Source organism: Cataglyphis hispanica, chromosome 8 (assembly GCF_021464435.1).
Source record: "Cataglyphis hispanica isolate Lineage 1 chromosome 8, ULB_Chis1_1.0, whole genome shotgun sequence".
In the NCBI taxonomy this organism is placed as follows: Eukaryota; Metazoa; Arthropoda; class Insecta; order Hymenoptera; family Formicidae; genus Cataglyphis; species Cataglyphis hispanica.
In genome coordinates this window covers 2,723,148-2,749,329 of record NC_065961.1, presented here as the reverse complement: position 1 = coordinate 2,749,329, position 26,182 = coordinate 2,723,148, and the positions used below count along the sequence as shown (strand labels likewise).

The following is a 26,182-nucleotide window of genomic DNA, read 5'->3' as shown; positions in this document are numbered from 1 at the left end:
CAACTCTGACATATAATCATTATTTTTAATAATTATTTTTATGCATCAGTTTTCACAATAAATAATTATACAATGACCGCAATTTCTTCATAATTTATTTGAGCTAATTAGAGAATAAATGGTATTATAACGTTAAACAGTAATACTTTGCATTTTAAATATGTGTAACCTTTTTTCAAAATAGCTGAAAAATTATTATGCTCTTGCACATTTCATGTATAAGATATTCAAGTATAACAATGTAAAATTTAAATTGCACTCTAAAAGAATTATTCTAAATATATTGAAGAGAGAAAAGTATAGAACAGCAGGAGATTTTTGTATTATCTCGGTAGAACGGAAAGGACGAAGAACGAAAGGACTGATTTTCTTCTACCTGGAACATTATTTGCACTTTTTCGTGCATATTTACAAAATTTTACGAAATTTTATCATCAGATTTTATCGCTCGGTTTGTTCAGATATGTATTTTGAGCATCGATAAGTCTCTGCGATTCAAGCTCTCGACGACGTTCGATCTCGCGATCTTGTTTCTCCTCGTTCTCTTTTCGTTCCTCTCGCCGAAGCTTTATCGCGATGCTTCTTTTTTCGATCTAAATCCGGCAGAGCGAGGAGGCGCCTCGGCTCGACCGAGTCGGATTCTTCCGAGGTGCCCGCTTGTGAACAAACCGAAAGCAGAAGCCCGGCTCTCGTGGTTTGGCCTTATAAGGCGTTCCGCGAGATGCCCAGCGTCCATTAGAAACCCTTTTGTTGGACCCGATCTCTTTTTCCGACGAATTCTCTCCAAAGGTGGTCACCGCCGCGGGGATCGCTCTTTTCGAATTGTTCGGAAAAAATCATTTTTCAAGAATAATCGTGTCACATTTTTTAAGCACCATCCGTGAAAAAGTTTCGGGCTGTAAAATTGAACATAATAAACCTATCTTAACAACTTCTCGATCAATTGAAGAATTTTTCTTGTGAAAAGATATTCTATCAAATTTATATTTAAAAGATTACACTTCAAAATTACTATTTTAAATAATATTTTCAAATAAAAGAATGAAATTAAATTATATCATATATTGTAAAGAGTATGATCAAAATTTATTTCAATTTTATTTGCAATTAATTTTTTCTAATTTGTAAGTAATTACCAATGTCACTCAAATGCCATTATCCGAGTAGCGGGTCATTATCGGCTGCTGATTGGTTGTTATCCGTACGAGTTTTTTTTTCCCTCAGTAAAGAGAATTTTAATAACCGACAAGAACGGGTTCATGAATATGCACGTAAATGTAAAGAACGAGTATGCGCGGACGCGCTATTTTTTGTTAAACTCTCGAGCGTTAACGCAAAAATATTCATTGCGCGGTTCCTGTCGAAGGGAAAAAAACTTGTCCGCGATCAAGAGCATCATGGAGCTTGCAGCCATAATGCCAAACGAACAATGTTCGAAATAATAGTATACTCCCCGATTCATATTTATAATAATTTTAATAACTTAGAAGTCTTTTATTTTAAATTTCATATATATAAAAAAAAAATATTTGTTTATTATATTAATTTTTTCCGTCGCTATATCCTTACTGAAAATCTATTCTTACTAAATCCGGCACGAGCGTCGCGTGCTCGAAATTCTCAAATATTTGTGAAACTTGCAGCGGCTATTAAACAAACCAGTTTTCTCGGCTGCAAGAAAAGGACCTACCAGAGCAGCTGGGAATCTACTTTTCAGCCATTTGTCAGGCGTAATCTCACCCCCTCAAACGGGAAAATATCTTAAAGCTTTAATCGCGGCGCGATTGTTTATATTAGCGGCGCCATTCGCAAAACTAGGTCGATCGCGAACGCGAGGCCGAGCGTTGAACGAACCGTTGAGATCTCTCGGAGGACTCTCGTACAAAGACAATAATTTCGCCTCTAAGATTCCAGGGAGGAAAAAGAGAAGGAACGAGGAGAGGAAGAACGAGAAGGCGCGCTTTTTTCACCGCCGCAATTTGCGTATCTCAGGTGCTTTGTCTGCGTCCTTTTTTTTATTTCTGCTCTCCTCGTTCTCTTCTTCATCCTCCCGCACTATTGCGAGAGCCTTCCTCGTATCCTCTCCGTTTCTCCGCGTCGCGAAATATCCCGGCGCATTCCTGCGTATCGTACCACGGCAATTCAGGATTCCCTTTCTCTCAGTTCATTGACCTTTTTAGGTCTCTCTTAGAACCCGATATAATTGCGTTCTTAATAGGAAAAATGTGTTGTTTTATTTCGGCAGGAAAGACTGTAAAATTGTCTTTACATTGATTAATCGAATTACTAGAGATACAAGTCAGCTACATCGTTTCTTCTTTTTCTCTTTATTTTCTTTTATTGAAATAGTACAAAAAGTACAAAAATTAATCTTGAACATTTTTGCTACGTTGCATACATTCGTCGTTTGTGTTGCGTTAATAAACGCGTTTCTTTTTACCTTCTTTCGAACCTTTTATTAGAACATATTATACTGAAACCGTATGGCACATTTTCTCCAAATTGCGCAATTGCTTATGTAGTACACCGTAATTGCATCCGGCAGTGGAAATAGGCTTTGATAAAAAAAATACTGTCACTGTATTATTAATTCAAGAATAGCCGCGCGAAATATATCTGAGCGATTTAAAATTGCTTAAATATGCTTTCATTTGCACGCATTGTAATTAATTTAATAATTTTACACCGGATGAATTTCGCTTTTCATTTAATTAGTCGAATAATTATCAAGATATCACAAACAATCGTGAAACGTAAGAGATAACTCATCATACTCGCTACGTAACGATTTATGGCTTGATGAGAGCAAAATGCAGTCAACATATGACCAGCAGACACGATATTCTCGGAATAAAAATAAATACGATTTATCATTTTATATTAATTAATAATAAACAAAGCGCGCACATACACTCTCTCTCTCTCTCTCTCTCTCTCTCCTTTTTTAATCTAATCATCGAATTTATGTGTAATACAAATTACACATTTATGGACTTGAATATTTATGATGATGTTTTAATCTCTCGTTATCCTATGGCTAAATATCCTATATAATAGCGGGATATTTAGCCATAATTCGAGTCATCGCTGTTATTATTGTTGTTAAATTGCCACTGATTCTCAGAAACTGGACAGGCGGCGCGAATCATTTCCGACGACGCGAAACGACAAGGCGGCTTGCGTGAGCGATATTAACTTTAATTGACGATTATTAGAAGACGGCCGCAAATTGAAGACGGCATAAATCGACGCGAACAACGATAAGGGGGAGGAAATGCGATGGCCTGATTAAAACAAACCGTCGACTGACAGAAACGAGATCGGCCAACGCGTCGAGATAAGCGATATCTTGAAGCAATCTTGCTCAATACGGAGTATCGTGTTAACGTATCTATATATATATATAAATAATCCTTACCTAGTTTCAACAAGAAATGAAAAGGTTGCCTTTTTTTAAGTGCGGCAAAATACGTTTAAATCAAAAATATTATTTTTATTTCGGAGAGATTTAATAGATCCAACAAATATAAAAAAATTCACACAATATAGTAATAGATATTCTAGAAGATTTATTAATTCTAATGAAATAAAAAAAAACTTTGTTAACCTCTATAGTAGAAGAATTAAAAATAAAAAAATTAAGAATAAAAAGAATTAAAAGAATTAATTATTTATATATGTCGAGTTACTCTATCAGTGCGTGCGTATTAAAATTTGCAGTCGGCGTGAATGCAAATTTTAAGCCGGCGCGATTTTGTCCGTATATTGAAGATATCACTATATTCTGATGAAATAACGCGGCACATAAAACCCGGATTTATTGAACCCGCGACACGGCGGAATAAGCGTCGATGGTGCAATGAGAACGCGTTGCACAAGCTTCTTACGGAACAGTCTGATTTATGGATTTGCAGAATAATATCCAATAACACGAGCATACATATAGTACAACTATGAGTGTCTTTGATGACCTTGATTAATAGAGAGAGAAAGAGACCGTTTCTTTCTATATTCTCTCTAGATTATGTAAACCCAGATATATGAAAGAAAGAATCGAGCAGCAAAAGCTTATACTTAAGTTCTGTTATTTATTTTATATTAGAGTTTTTAAAGAGATTCTTTTTTTTTATAACTCTTTTTAAAGACTTTTCAATGATGATTTGTTGCATTTTACTGATTTACTGCATTTTATTTTTTAGTATTTTCTGAAACTAAAAGAATAACCGTAAATAGATATATTTATTGGATTTAAGAGATTTTCTTTTTTTTTTTGTAATTTATTTTAAAGATTTTTTTGGAAGACATTTTGTATTTTGATTTTTTAATTTTATTAAGGAGTTAAAAAATAATATTATAAATAGAGATATATTTATATCTATATATATTCAATATCCTCATCTTTTCGCTTATAATAGATAATACTCGTTTTTAATAAAATGACGTGTTTGAGAAAGGAGATACGCGATCAACGTATCCGAGATGTCGTCGACCTTTACATTTTACCAAAACCGCAATAGTATCTTATAACATTTTAACTCCCATGTAAATGCAGATGCACCATCGAATGTGGGATGAGAATGGGCCCGAAGACCTCGAATTCCTTTGCTGGCGTGGGAGTTAACGAGCGGGTCGTGGCCCCCGGGAGGGAAAAGAGTTCGGATAGGTGCGAATGAGAACAATATGTCCTTCTTTTCCGTTCGACTAGACTTCTTCGCGAATCTTTAAAACGTTAATGCGATTTTCCTAGGATTCGAGACTCGATCGATCGACAACTCGCTGCGATTTAATAATCCACCAATTGTTTACGGAAAAAGTTTTGGATGTAAATTTTTTCTTTTTTTTTTTTTTCTACGGGATTATAGCGGTAGAACGTTGAAGTTGAATGGCGGCCATTGCATGTTTAATTCATGCGTGACTTCGAAACCTTGTCGGATTCGTTACAACGGGATTGTCTCCCGACTTCCGGCTTTTGTATTTCTCATTCTGTGGAGTATCCCGAAACCGTTGCCTAGATACTAGAAACTGAACAAAAAGCATAAATAATAAATTCTAACGTTCAAGAGAGATCAGAAATAAAAACATCTTAATTATTATAATAAAATACAAAATTAAATTAATCGCGGTAGAATTCTTTAGAATAACATAAACATATATATTGCTTAAATCTTTGCTCGATCAAGTGGATTTGATTCGGATTGATAACGGAATCTCGTCGTTTCAATCTTCTTGGGCCAAAGATATTTTATATTACGCATAAAATATGTGACTTGATGCGTTTTTATACGCAAGGATATAAGATACGACTCTTGGTCGGTTAGACGAAAGTAATAACATCTTCCTCTCGAAAATAAAGATATCTTTTCGTAATCTCTCATCTTGCGTAACACAGGAAGTCCAGATGCAGTGCGCAAAAATTTAACACACGTCCCTTTATCGATTTTTGCCATCTTCGTCCAGCGATCGGGTCACAGAACGAATCGTATTACGCAGAAGAATGAGAAAAAAAAAAGCTACATTGCTTGAGCCCATTTTAAACGTAATGCATGCATTGATACAACGAATGTGACCTTGCCTGTACTTGCCTGTGTAATGTCAGTCATTAATTCCCCGAAGAAAAAATCAATTGAAAGTCAGTCGTACCTTTCTTACGTGACAGATTTGATTGTTAAAGAGGAAGATACAGCGGAGAGATACTGATCATTTGAAATTTTTTGCGTACCATTCGTCCATCTCTTTATCTCTTATCTAAAAGTCAATTATTCCGTATAGTACTTGTATAGAGTAAAATGTTTACTGCATATATGCTAGACTCTGTGACATACTACTGTTGAGTGTGTGATTGCAATCATATTACATTTCAACGTTTACGTAGTTGTATTGGAATTCCATGTGAAACATTCGCACGCTGTCCATTGAACATTAGCTTGAAATTTTTTTCGTAATAAAGACTTAAAATTCCTAAAAATATTTCTTTATATAAAAAAAAGAGTACTCTTTTAAAAAGATATAAATAGCATTGTATTTAATTAATTTATTACTATATATAATACTTATTAAATTTGGAAAATGCCTGTCCTCTCAGATTTGAAAAACAAGATTGTTCAATAAATACACAAAGAGTTCTCAACCCTCTCTCTCATCCCCTTTGTGATCTCAGACAGTTTTGCGTCCATGTTTCGCGGGTGGTATCTGTAATAGCCGATAACGTGGTTGCGTGTCCCGGATCGAGTGGTAACATCGTGCCGGTCGACGCAGGCAAAATCAATTAACTTTAGCGACACGCGTGTGCGTAGCACGCGCGTATGCGCACGTAGTAGATGCGTAGTACGCAGCGTACGTACTCCGTGTATATACGGAGTGCGACAGAAATTATGTTACTTTTCGTCTTTCTTTCTTTATCGGTAAATTCGAAGCGAACTCTTCTCGGCGAAGATTTGATGTTCGAAAATCAAGGGCTTCTTTATTCCATGAAATATGTCGCATATCAAGATATTCTATTAGTGAAATTAATATTAAAAATGAGACTTTATTATTTCGCTGTCAAAAATTTGTTTTCTCCAATTTCTTACAATTAAAAGACAATCTTAATAATATTGATAATAATACGCGACATATTTTTTAATAGTCACTTATGAAATATCATTAGTATTGATGTGACTTTTAAGACACCTTGTATACCATGGTCTGTCGAGGCGCCTATAATGCGTGCATTAGCCGCGTGGGTTGCTATGGGCAACCCGTGACTAACACACGTTCCAGCATCACGTCTCTTCGCCCTTCCCCCCTCATCCTATCACCCCTTCTCCTTTCCCCCTATTCCATCTCTCTCTTTCTCCGACGTTTTCTTTCTTTCTCTTTGGTCGGTTCCTTTCTACCGTTCATACTCTGTCTGTCTTGAATTCAGTGACGTAACAGTCACCGTATTGGAACTCGAAAATCAATGATTGAGGGGAACAAATTTTTCATAGCGTCACGTCATCATGTGATTATGCGATTATATGAAAAGAGCGTCTCTATTAAGTTGCTAACGACGAATTTGTCTTGTCTCTTTTTTTAATCGATTATATTCTTGAATAATCAAAGATTTTTGTAAAACGCGCGCGATATCATTAATTATAAATTATTTTTCCACGAATATTTTGAGTGAACTATACATGTAGGTATGTTAAATAGAGAAGGAAAGAAAATATGTCTTTTAAAGGAATAGAAATGGAAGATAAAAAAAGAATATAACATTGCCGATAAAGTATCCGATCATGCCCGAAAACGCATTCCACAAATTACTCGGTACGTTACTGCGGGCTATCTCTCTTCGTTCGCATGCGACACGTTTATCCTTCTCAGGGACACCCGCTCCTTCTCTCTTCTTCTCACTATCTTTTTCTCCTATATTTTGTGCCCTAGGTTAGCATCTGGCGTCTTCGTCGTGCCTGCTAAAATACAGTCGGCCCTCCTTCTTTTCAGGGATGGATTTATATGATGAGACTCGAAATTCAGAAGTGCGAGTAGTAATTTTGTACAAAGATATTTATCAATTTTTTTTTTTTTTTTTTAAATTATATATCGCACAAAATAGATAAAAGAACTCTTCTCATCTTTTGTTTTTGTTAGAAACTCCTAAAAATAATAATTTCGATGATCATTTTTACTCCCACTTCTCTTTGATGCAGGGAGGCACTGCATTTCATTTTGAGCGCAACGACGCGTGACTGAATCGTTCACGTAATGTTTTCGTACGAGGTGTCGAATATCGATTCTATACAACACGTGCGTCTAGTCGATAGTCTAGTCGAGTGAGAGATCGAATTTCTCAGCCTTCCGTGACGATAACTATATCGATGCATATCCCAAGGTAATTAATTGTCGCGTGTTTTGGATGAGTACACTTTGAAAGATAACAAAAGATTCTCTGATACTGTTTTAATATGATACTGCATAGAGTGTTTGAATGAATTTGAATTTTAAATAAATAGAAAAATTTTTATTACTACCTTACACATTTATTATGTGCTAAGATGCAAATCTTGTCTTTTATTTTTTAATTATAATTTATCTTGATAATATTATTAAGACGAAAAAAACAATGATCCTTTAATCGAGTCCTTTAATCTAATCATCTTTTAATCTAAAATGGAAAATTTTTCTATTGAATTATTGACGTTATCTCGTGAGGTATCAACGTTTAAAAAGTACGTCCAACATCTTTGATGTATCTTTTTTTAAGAAATCTGTTTCAAATTGTTAATCTATCAAATTTATTCCTCCGCGTTTATTCATTTGTGTTAAAAATTAAAGATTAAATTTCGAGCAACGCGGATCTACTCGAATTGATGTAAAAACAAAGCCGCTGTTTGCGGGGATTCCTCAGGACAGTGCCTGGGTCTTCGTTGAAGGGAGATCGTCCCTGAACTCATGGCAGCGTCGCGCGGAAGGGAAGGAGTCATGGAACTCACAGAAGAGGGGGAGGACCACATCATGGTGGGGGTGGATGAGGCATCAAAAGAGAAAGAGAGAGATGGAGAGAGAATCTGTCGGCTATGAAAAGGGAGATAGAGAATCGCGGTGAACCTTCGACCATCACCCCCTTGTTGGCGAACGCTCTCTTCTCTTCCCGTCCGGCTCTATCGTTGCTTTCCGGCCAGATTCAGACAAAGAGAGAGAGAGAGGAAGAATAACGGCGCATAGAGCGAGAAGATGACTCTAAGAGAATGAGCGGGAGGAGAAACGTTGGAATGCTGGAAGGAGATAATGCGAGGAATTTGAGGAGAAGGAAAGAGAAAGTCGTCAGGGACGCGAGAAAAAAGAACAGCCGTAGAAGATGAACAAAGAAAAAGAGAGATGGCAATGAACAATTCTGACTATAACGACGATTAAATCTTGTCAAGAACACGAATTGGATAAAGGCGATAAATCGGAAAAAACGGCGGAAAGATGAAGAAGTAAAGACCGATGACTTTTTCGAGAAGAAGAGGGAAGAACCGGAAGATTGCTAAAGGGGATCGGAGGTCAAAAGAAAAAGGTAACAAGAATGCCAAAAGACGGAGGAAAAACTTAATCTTCCAAGATTAAAAATACAATCGTGATGTTTCGAGAAGAGCACGAGATGAGAGCGCGACAAAGATAGTCAGATTCCCCTCGGGGAGAGAGATGGAAAGATCCAGCGGGAATTTTGATGAGAGAGAAAGAGAAAGATGAAAAGAGAAGCCGAAAGCAGGGAGAGCAAATCGACGAGATGAGAAGGAGAGAGAGAATAAGAAGGAAAGAGAGAGAGAGAGAGAGAGAAGAAAGCGGACTATTCGGGGAAGGGGCGACACACGAAGAGAAGGGTGAACGGAACGTAGGGAGACAGAGAGAAAGGGAACGAGAAATGGAGCGAGAGAGACGGAGATAGAGAACAGAGGGACCAGGCAGCGAGTGCACCCACTGAGCCGCCTCCATACCACCTCCAGCATTCCCAGCCTGCACACACAGTTGCAGCTGCACCGCCGGCAGTGCGTGGCTCCGCACATGCGAGATTGCGCGCGCGTCTCTCCTCTTTCTCTCTCGCGTAATCTCACGCGCGTACGAGTGTTTGTGTGTGTTTGCCGTATGCACGTGTGTATAAATACATATTTACTCTGTGCGACGCGCAACAATCGCGTCGCCGTCGTGCAGTTTTATCGCGATGTCGATTTTCCTTTGGCCGTTAGCCTCCTCGTATCCGTGATTCCTCCATCGATCATTACTCCGGACCGTCAGTACTCCCGCCGCGGGCCCAGCTGGATTTTCAAAGATCGACGGCGATAGCCTCGTCGTCAGCGTGTTATAATTGGCGAATCGGCGATACGCACTCTCGCCGACGTGAATTCGTAATTCGGGACGGATCGATGCCGACCTTCCCCCCACCGTTTCCGCGATAGATGGGTTTTCCAAGTACGTGAGGTGACATTGACGGACGTTCGTTTGACGTAGATTCGTAGACGGAAGGACTTGTGGAGGGTCGACCGCGTCGAATCACGACGCGAGAAGATTCAATCTCGTTTCTCGAATTGACCTTTGACGTGCGCCGAAGCGGACTCGAAGAGAAAGGAGGAATCCATAAGTTCCGGGCTTCGGGATAGAGTGTGGAAAGTGTTCGACGCGCGTGCCTGTTTTTTTCACACATTTTTTCCCCTGTGGAGCACGTGCGAGTCGCAACAAGAGAGGTGCAACTATCGATCGCGTCTCCGTCTCAGCCGCAATCTCGAAAAGCGCGTGTCTCATTAGCCGGCTAACGAGAGGGACAGAGAGAGAAGAGAGAGAGAGAGAGCGAGAGAAACTGACATTTCGCAAATGTCAAACGCGCTCCTATAACTTCCGCGTAATCGGAGCATGGCCGATGAACGATAAGTCGAAACTCGTTCCTTTCTTCTCGAATCGAGAGTGACAGACGCGGATGTCGAGAGTGATGACTCAAGACACGTGATTCGGTGGAAGCGATCGTAAGCTGTTGGAAGATTGAACGTCGACGAAAAAGCAAAGATATCTCATTATGGATTGGATGAGGAGGCAAGATATCAAAGAGGAGTCGCAAGAGGTCTCTAACACCTTGACACCGGAGGATGACGACGAATGTTACTTTGAGGAAGAGCTGTCGATAGACGAGGGAATGGTATGTAAGATTTCGAACCCTGTCTCGTAAGTTCGATTTAATTTTGCGTCCTGAAAAATGTTGCGCTATTATTTTTGAGATAATGCTAACAAACGGATCATTTATTTAACAAGAAATCTGGCAAATATATTTTAATTAAATATATCATTTTTTATAAACACATTTTGTAAATTAAAAACAATATATATTTATATAACATATAATATATAATTATAATAATATATTTATATACATATAATACAGAAATAGAAATTTACATATCTTAATTTAGAGATTTCTTATTCTAGAAATACATTTTAATAACAATTATACATAAATGAGTGGGCATCTCGATATCTACGTTAATTATTTACGATGATTATCAGCGAATATCGATAATTCGAATATCAAGTCCTCATATTTTATGTCCTCTTTAATTATAATATATCAGCGCTCAATTATATTTTTGCGTCTTTCGGGAGTTTTCCAAAATTTATCATTGCGATCTATCGCGATGACTGGTACGAAAGTCTCGAATTTTCTAGAAGCCAGATAATTGTCGGGGCGGGAGAGCTGATTGTTAGGGCGTTTGTTCACTGCCATTCTTTTCTCTCAATTCCCCGCCAAGCAAAGTGTGCGAGTTTAAAGCTCACATTGTACGACGGTTTTTCAATAACGATCGTTCAACATTATATGACAACATAATATTATGCAATAATATTTCACACATGTAGAATAACATTTGTTACTATTGCTAAAATAGCGACAAGTTGGATCAATTCAGATTCAGGAATCGAATTTAACATATATATATAATGAAAATAAAGTTTACAGATAGAACGATTTTGCTTTACATAAACGAACAAACGTCTCGCTCCGTTAGCGTGAATCAGGCTTAAACTAGGGCGGCGGGAAAATGGGCTCGAGTGTAAAATTACGGACGAATCTACTACTGTTACGCCCATTGTTACCTCCGAAGTGGTCGCTTAAATTACTAACTGCAGGGCGCAGAGCTGCACTACTCTCGCTCGCTACGGAATTGCATGCGTGCTTCGCGCAAACATTTAACGGGGACAAAGATCCGCTCGGGGCGCGACGATAAGTCTGAAAATTATACGAGGTCGCCGGGGTCACGTATTGAACGTTCGGAGGTCAGGCATCATTTATCTCTTTACATCCAAGTCGTGACGTTTAAGATAGTATGTCACTGATCCACATCTCGTAACTTCTTCAATCTTTCAACCGCGAGCAGAGGAATAAAGATGTGACTGATATCAGTTTTTTTTAGATCTTTAATTTGATTTTAGTCAGCATATTGAGAATTGAATTTCAAACTTTCTCCAAAAGAAGCACGTCATTTTTAGAGACCGAAAGGAAATAATAGCGCTCGATCCAGGGCAATTGTGTCAAGTTTTGGCGACACGCCGACTCGGGCGGAAATGAAAGAAAGAAAGAAAAGGTTGCGTTTTCGTCTCTCTCTATCTCGACTTTTCTGGTCGAATATCTTCGATAAGAGCGAGCGATAAGTTACTTGAAGCCACTTTGGAAACCCTGGCAACGTCGGAGGGTTTCACGATGATTCAGCGCCAGCTGCGTCCTCGAAGGAGGAGGAGGTAATAGAGAAAGAGGAGAAGTACCTCGAAATTTGTTAGTCAAAAACATCGAAAAGGCATCGATCCTTGCCGTTAAATGTATACGTCACTCAGAACGGGGAATATTCAACGAAGTAGATCTTTTTACCTTATATTAATCCATTTCCTGCTATCTTCGACGATCGTATCGGTCGGAAGTGTATCGTTATGACTCGAAAACAGGGGTGGCATAGAGATAGGTGAACTAGTAGTCAGTAGAGACTATTTACTATCATCAAAATGGCGGTAGAATACATGATGTTTCAATGCTTCCCGTGCGATATATTACTTTTTATTTACTTTACGTGAAATTTTTATCAATCGCGTGCATCGCCGTCAAACTTTGTAATAGAGAGATATACGTACGAAATTATTTATTAAATTACAATTACATTAGAGTGTTAGTAACGCTATTAATAATAGTAAAAATATCTCTTTAAAAACGCGAATATCAAATGTGTGATTCAAATTTCCGAGCGAAAAAAAAATTATTTCTAAATATATTTGAAGAATCAAATTTATATTCAACTCCTTTTCTGCACTGTAATTTAAATTTATTTTACCGTTTACACAAACTTGACAAAATTTATGCAGCTTGCTTCTCAAAGTTTTACATTAAATACGCCAAAAGTTTTCATATTCTCGATCTCAATTTTTGGTCAATATTTCATACAAGCCAACAGATTCACATCTGATTTTTGCCAAATAGCCTGCAATGTGCGTGCCGAAACAACGGGGTTGTGCGGAGATTGAAATATAATTTCAATCATTGAAAGAGAGAGAAAGACAACGCAATAAAAGACCGACGGAGAATCTAGACGAGTAAAAGAGAGAGAAGACGGAGGAGAGAGCGAGGGCGTCTGTCGCGCTCGGAGCACCGTCCACAAGCAGAAAATGGGGGGATGATAGGCCGACCAGTCGCCCGTGTTCCACCCCACCAGCCACGTCCGGGATGAAGTATGACTCACCCGCGTGGTATCGCCACCCCTATGTTTTTCGGCTCGCCATGACTCCCCCAGTGTCGCTGCCGAATCTGCTCGTCGACCGACCCACCCCTCGTCGCGTTGCCGTGGAGTCGGTGAGAAAACGAGCATTATCATAATCCGTGGCGACAGCGGCGAAAAGGAAGATGCACTATCGGGTCGCGTGCGGGCCTCAGGTGTTCGTACGTCATTGTTCGCGACGCGTTTCGTTTGCTCGTTACAAAAGTCGGGGTGCCATTCGTTTTGGGGGCAACGGGTCGTCATGGATGATCAGTGGCCGAAGTTAATTCGAATTTTAGAAGAGAAAGAAAATGCTAGCGATATGGGGGAGATTGTATTTTGCGAGCTCTGTGTGTGTGTGCTCGCGAGTTGGAAATAATAGAAATTGACGACGAGAGAGAAGGGTTATTGTTACAATGCATATATCTTGTTAATCTTATTTTTTTGTTTGGTGTATATTTTTGTACGAGAGTATAAAATTACTTTTTTTTTTTTTTTTACTTATTTATATCACCAATATTCTCACACCATTTAAAAACAAGAGACTCGTATATCTGCGCCATATTTAGTTCCATCGTTAAGTAGAACGAAGAGCATCTCTGACATCAAAGTAAAAAGAACAGAATCTAATCCACACGTGGTGCAGACAAGAAAAAGATCTAATTTACATGTGGTGGAACGGACGTCATTATGGTAATCTGACGAACGTATTAATCTTGTTATTTTTATTTTTTTTATAAACATATATACATACATAGTGTCCCAAAAGCTTGAGATCGATATTTCAATGAAATTTAAAAAATGTTTGTAAACGAGACATTTTTTAATTTTCAATTAAACACATAATTTTCATTTGCATCCACAAAGCTCATTTAATTTACGCTTCGCAAAATTTGTAATTGGCAAAAAAAAGTTTTCGAGAGAAAGCAGCGTCCGAACTATCTTCGAGGGTTCGCCCTCTTATCGCGTCTGTGGAGTACGATTCTGAATTTCGTCAGAGAACACCCTCTTATTCAATCACTCGTGCGAGTTGAGGGACGGTTTTCGATGTCGGAACGAGATTACGACGGGGCGCGGTCCCTTCGAAGGTGGAGAAACGCGGATTTATGTTCTCCGTATGGCCGCACGCATGGACGAGGGAATGCACTTTCAGGTGATCATTATTGCTGTCACAAAGGAAGAAGAGGGGATAGGGGAGAGACCGCGACTCAGACCGCGTCCATCCATCGCGGGGGTGGAGGTTATTTACCGTCATTGTCCGGCCGATCGATACTGCGCGAGTGGAAAATTATCGCCCACCCCGTATAATCAAGGAACCCTCCCGTCTTTTTATATTTTGATTTCAGTTATATAGGAAATTGGCACGAGCTTCTCACAAGCTCGTAATAAGTGCACTTTTCCTTTCGTTTGTGACGCGCGTTATTGATTTTTTCTTCATCATCGTGCTTATTAATTATTGAATTATATATAATTTTTCTCGAGATTTTAATACAACGCATAAAAACATATATGTAAACTAGTAAATAAGTATCTATAATAACGTAAGGACTACCTACGAAAAGAATTTAGAAATTTTTTTTTTTATGTTGTTTTTTTCGACAGAACAAAATCTGCGAAATTTGCTTTCTTTTCTCCCGTTGTCTTTTGTTATATTGATGATCTCGCACATTTTTTTCCTCGTGATTTTACATGTCCCTCATATACGCTGTAACGTACTATCGTCTTTGTGCTTTACGCTTCTTCATTCGAAGCCTGCTTAAAACATTGGGGTCCCTCCAGTCTGGCGCCGGGCAATAATAAACCGCACGCCCACGCCGAGCCCACAAGGTTTTTCTCCATCGTCGGACTCGCGAATCAAGGTCCGTATCATGGAATCGCGCTGAACGAATCTTACGAAATGTACGCGGACAAGCCGGGGAAATTGATCCCGCATACGCTGCTCTCGCACTCAGTAAATCGCTCGAACATCTGCTTGTCGCGTTTACAACACTGACCTCGAATTGATAATTTTTGTGAAATCGCGGCTCTTTGTTTGAAAGAAGCGCTGACTACAACTGTTTGTCGTAAATTTCATAACTTTGTCAGACGATGACAGAATCAATCGAATAAAGTTGTAAACGAGAAGTCTGTATTTAAACATCTTTCAACACTCGCGTAATATCTTTTTTCCAAGGATTTCTCAACGAGATTCGATTATTTATCGATATTGCGCTTGACATTTCTCCGACATGATGAGAGACCTTATTTAAAGCAGAATAAACTGAGCACATTGTTTTTATAATGTCAGAACGAAATGTGAGAGTAGAGATCAGCTGCTACTTTTAGCCGAGGAAGAGGAAGATCTTAATTGTCAGACCGCGTAGTATCATTAGACTGTGATGTAAGGGAACAGCTGATCAAAGATTATTAACGAACGTTGCAGTAGCGTTGACGTAACGGACGTCAAATAAGATTCGACCTCTTATATACGGCACACGACGATAGTACGGCATCCATTAGGCGAACGGATTGTATAACGATGAGCCGTAAATTCAATCGGTGGTACTGTTGTCACGCTCAGGAATTTGTGGGTAATGCGGGCGGTCCTTTACCTGGCCTGATTAGATCTTCTCGCTCCGGAATGTCATTTATCACTGAACGGGGATCATTCCAAAGAAACCAATGTCCGACGAGACCCAAAACGGGAGACCACACCGTCACAAAAGGCCTCCGCGAGGCTTCCACGAACGATTGTTTAAACGACTCATTGCCGAAGAAAACCACATTCTCACTTATCGTCTCGTGATAAATATTAGATCTGCGAGAGAATCCGTTTTAATTATAGAATTATTTTAGAACTATCATCTTTAATAATTTTTGTATTGTAATTAACTAATGTTTAATTTAAAAATCACACATGAATTAAAAATATAATATCGCATTAAAATATATTTAACAATTTAATATTTTTTAAATTTAAAAAAAATTCTTTTAATCAAAAGTAATTTATAAAATTTTTTCGTTATTTTACACTGTATTTTCGTTACGTAAAATACTTGGATTTTTATTAATGAAAATTTTTAATATATGCCATTTTTATATTAAACTCATATAAAATAAATATAATCGTGATTAAGAATAGAAGTGGATCTTTTGATTTTCGAAAGAATAACTGAAGAATTATGAGTCTATTCATTCTGGAGAAAAAATCGGGAGATTCCATATGTATCGCCACTCGTGATACGTCGAAAGTGCATTCGCCGATAAGGAACGTACCGTAAACACTCTAACAGAATTTATGCTAAATGCCGTTGTTTCTCGCTCTCTCTATCTTTTTCCGGTAATACTATTCCGCACTTAACGGACGTCACTTTGCGCCTTGCTCTCTCTATTGTGTGCTACAAGATAACCCTCTTCCCGTCTATTCGGAGGAAGGTATCATCCTTTTCATTATAAGTTCCTCGACGCGGAATGAGGGCGTAACATAAGAGCGGATTATGAAAATGCATATTTCGTTGATCGTTATGCATTTATGATCATAAGCGAAAGAAACACGAGCATCTTTGAGAAAATGTCCGGAAACGAGCACGTCTTGTCTTACTCTATTTATGCGAAAAATAAATATATGTATACATATATTGATAATTATATATATATTTTTAAATAGATAAATTCAATTAAAACAAGATACATATTCGATCTGTAAAGAATAATATTTTTTTGGGTTCTTGGAAATTAGAATTATTGATCTGTCATGTTTCACTTATGATCGTACTAGTGACGCGTACTCTTTCCGAGTGATCTTATTGTATCCCGAGGAATATTACGAAGAGCTGTATTCGTTCAGAAAAGCCACATGTGTCCCTAATGCGTGCGCGGACGAATGGGCGATACTTATTTCTGCTTCGTGGCCCTCTGCTCTTTTGTGTGATTCTTCTTGCCGAGATCCCTCTCTCATACATTTCTCCGCAACACTGACGAGAATACAGGGCCGGCGCGATTCGTTTCAATCCAATTGCGATTGCATGATTTTTATCGATACTTTCATCCGTTAATCTCGTTTGCTTTAGCGACGAGGCAAAATTTTGCTTCTCACATTACTCTGCCAAATTTAATGTCATAACAAAATTAATTATAAGCAAAATGATCTTTGTACGCGATGCAAACGTATCTCGGACGTCTCTTTACAAGAGGATCGTTTTATTCTTGAACGATACCCTCCCTGAAGAGACAAGGACACGGCGGAGAGACAATGGGAGGATTACGGGAGCTCCTCGTATACCTCCTCCGTCATTCAGTGTTCATCGCTGTGCTTGTACTCGACACAAAGGAGTGCTTTTTCGAGGAGAGAAATAGTGATGCCGCACTAAAGCCGGATTAATTCGACCGAGACGAGTGGCGCGCGAGAGCGGATTAATCGACCGGGACCCGCGGATCGCTCGTCATTCCGCATGACGCGTTTTCCGCGGGGTGCCGGAGCGAGTGAATGCTGTTACAAGCGAAAGCACTTTGATTATTTAACATATTTCGGTTCACATTTGTTGTTCGGGATGTACTAAGTGAAAGGCGATACATTTGTGAAAAGAGACGAGATTTTATATCTGTGTATTATTTGATTATTTGAGACACAATTATCTTGAAAATATAATAAGCATTTGTATATTTCTAATGGAGCTTATTGCAAGTAATTATTTTTAAATAATGTTTTTTTTTTTTGCTTGAAAAAAAACTAAAATTTAATTTTTGTAAAAAAAAGATAGGATTTTTAACATATAGAAAATATTTATTCGATGCAATGATTAAAATTATTTATTGGATTAATAATTTTAAAAAAGATAGAAATACTTGAAATAATATTTGATATTTTTGAACTGATTATATCATATATATCATTTCTTGTATCATTTCGAGTAATACAATAACATAATTTAAACAATTTTTTTTTTTTTTTAATAAGGACAAAGAGAGATAGAATTTTAATTTAAAGGAATGAAATTTTTCAGAATAAAAAATCCTAAAAATTTCCCATTCTAGAAAAGTTTAAAAATTCCATTTATCATAAGAAAGCAAAGAGAGATAGATAGAGAACAAAGAGACAAAGAACGGATATGATGCAAGATGGTAGATAGAAGGGTTTGCGAGGTCATGGTCAGCCAACTATCTATGCTCGGTCACGTGAAGCTGCGCGAGCTTTTCGCGTCTAGTCACGAAGCTTCCCGCACGCCAACTTGCGTTTTCAATATAATATGTGTATACGAGACTCGCTTCCCACGCTCTCTCCACTTTCTGCTGTTGCAAGCCGCGAGTCTGATTAATCGATTTGAGCAGATTGAATGATCGATAAGCTATATATCTCGATATCTCGATGCTGGACCGCGACTTAAAGATCGAGAAAACGAAATAGACCAAAATGTTTCGCGCAGTTCGTTAGATAGATTCGAAGGTATTAAATAAAAAGACGATATTAATTCTCGCCTTTATTCATTTCGCAAATTGATACTTTTTCCAGATTGTCGATATACTTTCGAAATATCTCGATATTATTACGTCGTGAAATCTATTTCGGATTCTCGTCGGAGGCTGCTCTGCTTATCGCAGCAAAGGATCCCGGGCTCCCTCCGGGTGCATTTATGTTTATCGTCTTCGCCCTACATATCGCCGACGGGCATTTTTATTTTCGGCGACGAGGCGATCCCATCGCGACACGAGACTGGGAGTCCCCTCGTACCGTTTTTACAGCGTAATTACGGAGATCGAGCCCGAGAGATCGTTCAACGTGTTACGATCGTCGATACGCGCGAAGATATCCCTCGCGTTTACTACTAATTAAAAAAAATCCCTCTCGTCGGCATATCCATTATCCGCGTTGATTACATCTTACGTAACGCCGATTGATATCTTTCACGCTTTCAACTATATTATCACGCTGTCGATTTTACGATCATTATTAAATGTAACGTTTAATGCTCCCAATCAACCTTTCTATTCCCTTGAAAGAGGAGATTATTGTAATTCCAAAGATCTTGCAATAATTTTAATGAGAGAAGATTTTGCATTAAGTGTGAAAATAAAAATTTAGCGATGAGAATTTTAGGCAAAAAAAAAAAAAAAATTAAATCTCTTTAATGTTGATCGCTTAGTTGCTTGCATAATTTCCAAGTTTGTTCCTTGCGCGTATTTGCATATAATAGAATGTTACGTGTGTATAATTTAATGGATAACATACTCATAGACTATTAGACCGATTCAGGATTGTTACAGGTTGTGTACCTATCGATAAATTCCAAAATGCATGATCTACAGATAGTCATCTACAGATACATAAATTTATAGATCATTTGATCTAAAGACTTGTTGGTCCATAAATTGTCGGGTCGCGATGGGTTTGTTCGAGTAGATCAGATAGATTACTAGATTCACAAGCTTCGTAAGCTGGAAGAAAACGTTTCGAGATCTATAGATTACATCGCTGGATCGTTCCTTTCTATACTCTGCGTCTCTTTAATAAACGATTACACTTTATAAAGCGAATATATACAATCGAGAGATAATCGATTTTAATTAGAATCTGATTAGAAAAATTTATAGATAACTATTGAAATTCAATTAAAGATAAACTATTTAAATTTATATAACAATAAAGATATTTTTAATATATTTTATTTTATTAAAAATAAATGTGAGAAAATATCATTTTTTTTTAAATAGCATAGAGCTTTCTTAGTAAAATGTTGTATAAAATCGAATTCTCGTAGGAAGAGGTTTGATTGTTAATTCTGATCGATTGTATTTCCTTATAATTCCCACGTCAATTTATAACTGGATAAAATTGCGCCCCATTCGATTAGAACTATTCACGCTTAGATGGCGAAGGTTGCCAGAATGCAGCCGGGCAGATGTCGGGCAGCTGCCGCGGCAAATTGCCTTCGTGCCTTGCATTTAATTCGCGATCGGTTGTCTTCGCTCGAGGCCGACAGCTAGACTCTGTCCGAAAGTTCTCGCAGCTGTCGCCGAATAGTGTCGACAACGAGGCTGTCGTTTGCCTATTGACCCTTTAAACGCGGTCCTCGCCGCTCGACTTTAGCTCATTTGGCACTCGCCAATAGTGAACCCTCCGATATTCTCATCGATTGCTACGTATGCAGGATGTCTTAGTCTTTGCAGAATTACTTAACCGATCTAGAATCGATCTCGGCGCGGAAATTTTACCGAAACCTTTTTAAATCGATTAATCAAGGAGTTGATCAAATATCTTCTAAATGTCAAAAAAGTATATTTTTAATGCAATTAGTAGGAGACAAAAAAGACATTGAATATTTGAAGAAAGATTTGCATACACTCGCATATGCATATTTTTTAAAATAATTTCTTTAAATATTTTAATTTTTCTTAATTTTATGAATCACTATAACTTTTATGTCCATCATAAAATCCTGTCAATTCCACTTTCACTTACGAGATAAAACTTTTTATCTTTTTATCAATCGTGTGCGCTCGCTATTATCATTAGAATCAAATAGGATGCATACACAGCGGAGATTCTGAACATTTTGCTCAATCGAGCGAGATTGGCGTTCGGTATTCACGATTCAACGAGCATCGAGAGATAAAACTCGTGCGGTCGCGCGCGAATGGTTTTGGTTTATTATAATTGAGCGCGCGCACGATTATGTTATTCCGGCGCACCTTTCGCGAACATTCGGTTTGATTGCCGATTTACATCTCCCTGAAACGCGTTCGAGCGCAAAGGAATCGCAAGGGAAAACCGATGACGCGCTATTGACGAAGGCTGCAGAGCCTGGGCAAAGCGATGCGCGTTTCACTTTATAGTTCCTTCCATCTCAGAGAGAGTCCTCTCCTCGGAGTCGTTCCTCACAATAGCATTGTACGCTGGATTATATACGCCATAAAATACAATATCTTATATTCGGATTAGGCAAGGCTAGAGAGGTACGATCGCGTAACGAAAGAATTTTGTTGGATGGAAAAAGCGTATAAAAAGCGACGATGGGTGTTTGTTGCATGCTTGTCGCAGCATTAATATAATGTAAGAACGAATAATTATTTTTGAAGATATCCGATATCGTTTAATGCGATGAGACATGCGGCGTTTCGTTGACGCAATTTTATTACTTGATATTATCGCATTCCTCATCAAAATTTTATACTTCTTACACTAATTAATTCTTTCACTCTGTACGGTAATTTGTTTAATTATAAAAGTACACTTTTCACACACAGAGACTTAAAAATATATGTAATAATAATAATAATAATAATAATAATAATAATAATAATAATATATATATAGTGTACATATATTGTAACAATTCTCAGTTTTATTTTTTGTAGATATGTTTCTTCTTATTTTCTATACAAAAAGAAATGTTTTCCCGCAATAAAAATAAGAAATAATACGTTTTCAAGAATTTTATTGGACAGTACACGATTCATTTCAACAATATTGGCGCGTGTCTGTGCATATAATTTTGGGGAGAGAGGGGCACGCAGTCTCTCTGCGACCACGGCGATAAAGTGACCGGTGCCGGGCGGAATAAATTCGCGTGTCTGTCGAGGGTAGATAATGCGAGTTTATCGTCGACGCATGTCCCCTACAGTCTCGAGATTAATTGAAAATTTAGGATAAATATGACCGAGCAATCAATATAATTATTAATCACGTTAGTTTATTTGATTGTAGGTATTATTGTTTAGAGATGCGATAAGATATTATGAAAGTTTGACAATTGTTTTCACCGAAATAAAAAAAGAAAATTGAGAATTTTCTATATTTTTATGTCTTCTTAAAAATAATTTATTTTTGTCTTTAGTTTAAGTAGAGAATTAAAAATAGCTTCGACAAAAATAAGATATCAAAATAAAAAAACTTTTATCAATCAACATTTCTATCTTTCTTTAAAAATATCTGTATAAATTTAGTATATTTTAGTAATTTTCTTTTGTTAAATTATACGTCCTCTTTAATTTGAAACTTGAAATCTCTTTATCTCTAACAATATCGAGCAAGCACTTTCCGATTTTTTTTATAAAGCGATAAAACTCTCTCACGAAGAAATCACGGTATGCTCCTGAAAAAATAAACAAGAGATAATACGAGACATCAGGTTGGACGATGTTGAAATCATTAGCTATAAAAGCAGGACATCGAAATTCGAGCAAAGGCCACTATTCGAGGCAGCAACCCTCGTTGCGACAACAAGGGGCGGAATGTACCGGGTGAAAAATGCGGACGGGGCAGCGCGTGGGCGAGACATAGGCCAACGTAAACACGGAGGGACGAGCCATGCGCGTTTCTCAGCGCAGTAAGTTAACAACAAACGGCATCTCGCCCATTATGTGGATTCATAAGAGAAACGCACGCGTATAAGAGGGTTGGGCCACGCCTAAACGCATAAAAATATCGGAGTGCCGTGGGCGTGCAGGAGGACCGGCAGTTCTTCATCTATACTAGTCCTCGAAAACGAGACGATGAATATTGGAGTTTCTTGTCCCCCTAATTTTTTTTTTTTTTTGAGGGGGGAAGTGAACCAAGCGACATGTGAGATGGTATATCGAGTTTTACGGCTTTAAACCATGAAAGCACCGGACATGCGACAATATTAATATGTTCTTGGCTCTTGAAATGTGCATCGTATTGATTTTATTCCGTACAGAGTTGAAAGAAAATATTAAATTAACGGATAGACAGTATGTGTATTTGAATAAGTGATATTTTGTGTTTTTTGTACATGTAAATTGGCAGATTTTTCTTTTTACAATTAGAATTTTGAATAAAAGTAATTAAAATTTTGAATTCTTTGAAGAAAAAATTAATAATTAATTTTTAAATTATAAAAAATTGTGGAAGAATTATACAAAATTGAATCTACTTAAACTATTATTATTGATTTAAGAAATTAAAACTTACGTTCAGTCATTTAATGATAAAATTATGAAAATTAATGTAAAAAATATTTTTATAACTAAAATGATTTTTAATTAGAAATAAATTGATCATAATCGATTTTTACTTTATAAACATTATATAATTCTGTATATGTGAGTGAAAAAATTATATAAAATTAGAAAAACTGTACATATATAAAAGTTTCCAATCTTTTTGTATCTCTTTTGTCGTTATTACTTTATTGTAACTTAAGTTTAGTTTAGAGTTATAACCGAGGTGGAAGTACCGATTGTGTGAACTATCCCGCTTTATGGTAAAGAACCGCGCGTCGCATCAGCCGGTAGTCGCTTCCGCTTGTCCAGACGTCCCGTCGTTGTTTCTTCTTGAAGGTGCGCTTTTGTCGCCTCTCTGGGATGCGACGTGCGATCGGAATAAGAATGAACAGAGTGGATCGTCTGGATTATGCCCAGCAGTGTCTCCCAGTCCTTTCCTCTCAGAATATATAATCACTTCCGAAGAAATCGTCGATCTTTTCTCGTGTTATTTACGTAGCGAACGCTTCTTTATACCGTTCGTCAATCGTTCGATTTATTATAAAACAAGAATACACACGAGTAAAGATATAAATTAAAATATAACACGATATATTAATTGTCGAGATTTTTATTATAATATATTAATGTGTTAATTTGACGATACTTCCTGTTACTGCGACAGGATCTAAGCTGTCCTTATCTGTTTAATTTCGCGGGTAGTTATTTTAATTCTACTTGTGAATTTTATTTCCGCAAAAAAAAGGAGAAGGACGAGGAGACATCACATTATATCGAAGAAGCATGATGGCGCTTTGGTACCGCACAGTAATAATAGATCTTATCGACAGTTTGGTCACGTTGCGGTAGTGCAGACGCCCCTTTGAATATTTAATGCACTTTATTCAGGAAAGATGGTCACTGGTGCTACGTGTGTCGTAATAGAAAAGTCTTATCGTGCTTTACTTCCGTAGCTAGCTTTAATATTGTCGTAATAACGCGACTTCGCACATCCTAGAGCGAACACCGAGGCACGTAAAATATACATTTTATAGTAGCTTCCTTTCGACACTAGCGGACTTTTGCTTCACTTTTGCCCTCGAGCGTAATTCAAGCCTTCGAGATAATATTATCATGGTATTTTGCATTAATTTAATTAATTTATAATGCAATTTTCTTGTACATATACTTTCTTCTATAAGCACTTCTCTTAACGCGATACTTTTGATAAACTATAATTGTTAGAGAAACGCTGGAGAAATTTTTTAAATTAAGTGTGAAAGAAACTACCAAGCAAGAGACCGCTAACTTATTCTTGTCCCTCCAATCTTTTATGATGCATTTTTTTACGGTGTGAATCTCGGGAACAATCACAGAATCGACTGCTCGAAAGAGTCCCTTCTGGTCGTTTACGCGGTTGTACTTTTCCGGAGTCCCTTCGGCACTTATAAGAACCCTTGAGGGGAGGGGGGGTCTTGTTCGCCCTTCATGGTGGTAATAAAAACGTCTACCACCCATGCGCTCGGCTCAAGGAGACACGAGGCACGTGAAGTCGATGCGTCGATATTACGTAACGCTCGATTTTACACCGTTGTCTGAAACATTGCGGGTCGCGGTAATAAAAGGAGCGGTATTTCAAGAACAAATTGTCGACTCGACGACAATTTATGACTCGACGAAGAATATAACATGATTTTACGACGACTTGTAACGACTAGACAAAAATACAAAATATAAAAATGTAACAGAATTTAAAATAAAAGAATATAAAGCTTTTTTTTAACACGTGATGACGAACTGTTAAAAGACCGATGTGACCAACATTTAATCTGCAAAAACTTTGTGTAGACGTGACGTTAGATGAAGAAGATGATTTTATTTCATTAATTATATATTGTGAAAGGACGAGGAGAACGGCGGTTTTCGCGCGGTGGTCCACGACGATCATCTTTGTGGTCACCGACTGTATTGTCCTCCTTATTGTCAGTCGAAACGTGTCTCACCTCTCACCAGGAAGGATCTCGAATCCGCGGTAAAAATAAATGGCCACCCACGCTTTCGTTAAACGACGCCTCGTCCATTCCTTTGGCCGCTTTCAATGACTCACCTGCTTCTTCTTCGTGATTTTATTTCCCGTCTTGGCTTTCAAGCGCCGCGCTGAGAGGTGAGCCGACTTTTTTTGAGAAAGGAATTATGCGATTCTCTTTTCACGAGTGAGAATTTCGGGAACCGTTTCTCACCGTCGTGAACCGGTGGCTCCGGATCGGCGGCGAAAGATGCAGGAGTTTTCAGACAATCAATGTCGGAATCATTTCAGAAACAATATAATCTGCTGCACAATTCGGCGATTTCGAGTTACGAGCGCGAAACATGATTATAAGGGATACCCTCTCTCTCTCTTTTTTCTCTGGCACTCTTAATCAGAGTTACATGTATTTATCGCGATGTAACAAGTTGGTAAATTTTCCATTTGTGTTTTGAGAAAATTATTTTTATTAATTATATTAGAATTAATATTTCTCATGAAAACAATAAGTAATTTCTTTTTAATCCGCGTATTTCTTGAGATATACGAATTATGTTGCAGTTCGAGCATCTGTTATAGAGATTGTAGAGTTTCCAGAAGGAGTTAATGGAGAGTGTATCTTGGCAAAACAGTTGTAGCAGTTAAATAGTCGAGCAACAAGAAGCAGAGTATGGCTGTAAAGTTAAAGGAAAGCAAACTTTCTTTAAGAGAGCCGCGCATTTTCGCTTTTCAAGAAAACCAGCGACGAAATATTTTGAAAAAGACGAGAGTAGCGGGTAATTTCCAGCCATCAAAGTCGCTCTTTCCAAGCGGATAAAATTCTTAGCTAGAAAATAAATCAGTCATAACTCTCGGAAAACAGGAAGATTTATTTACAACGAGTGGCTGTCTAATAAAGCAAAAAAAAAATATTGAATCGCATATTATTTGAAACAATTACAACATATAATATATCTTTTCTATTTTTTTTAAGGAAAGGAGATATATTTTTTTTCTTTAATTCTGTTATATTTAA

The 26,182-nt window shown here is 37.6% G+C and overlaps 1 protein-coding gene across 3 annotated transcripts in view; it reads left to right on the top strand.

Moving 5' to 3' along the window:
• LOC126851379 (amyloid beta A4 precursor protein-binding family B member 1-interacting protein) overlaps positions 1–26,182 on the top strand; it is a 116,188-nt gene that overhangs the window by 51,166 nt on the left and 38,840 nt on the right. The window contains exon 1 of one of the 3 annotated variants that reach the window (XM_050595287.1): positions 9,721–10,630. The exons of the other annotated variants lie outside the window; for them this stretch is intronic. Coding sequence (XP_050451244.1) covers positions 10,511–10,630 — 120 coding nt within the window. The 5' untranslated portion in view covers positions 9,721–10,510. Of the gene's footprint in view, positions 1–9,720; positions 10,631–26,182 lie in introns of those variants that run through there. 3 annotated transcript variants of the gene reach the window in all.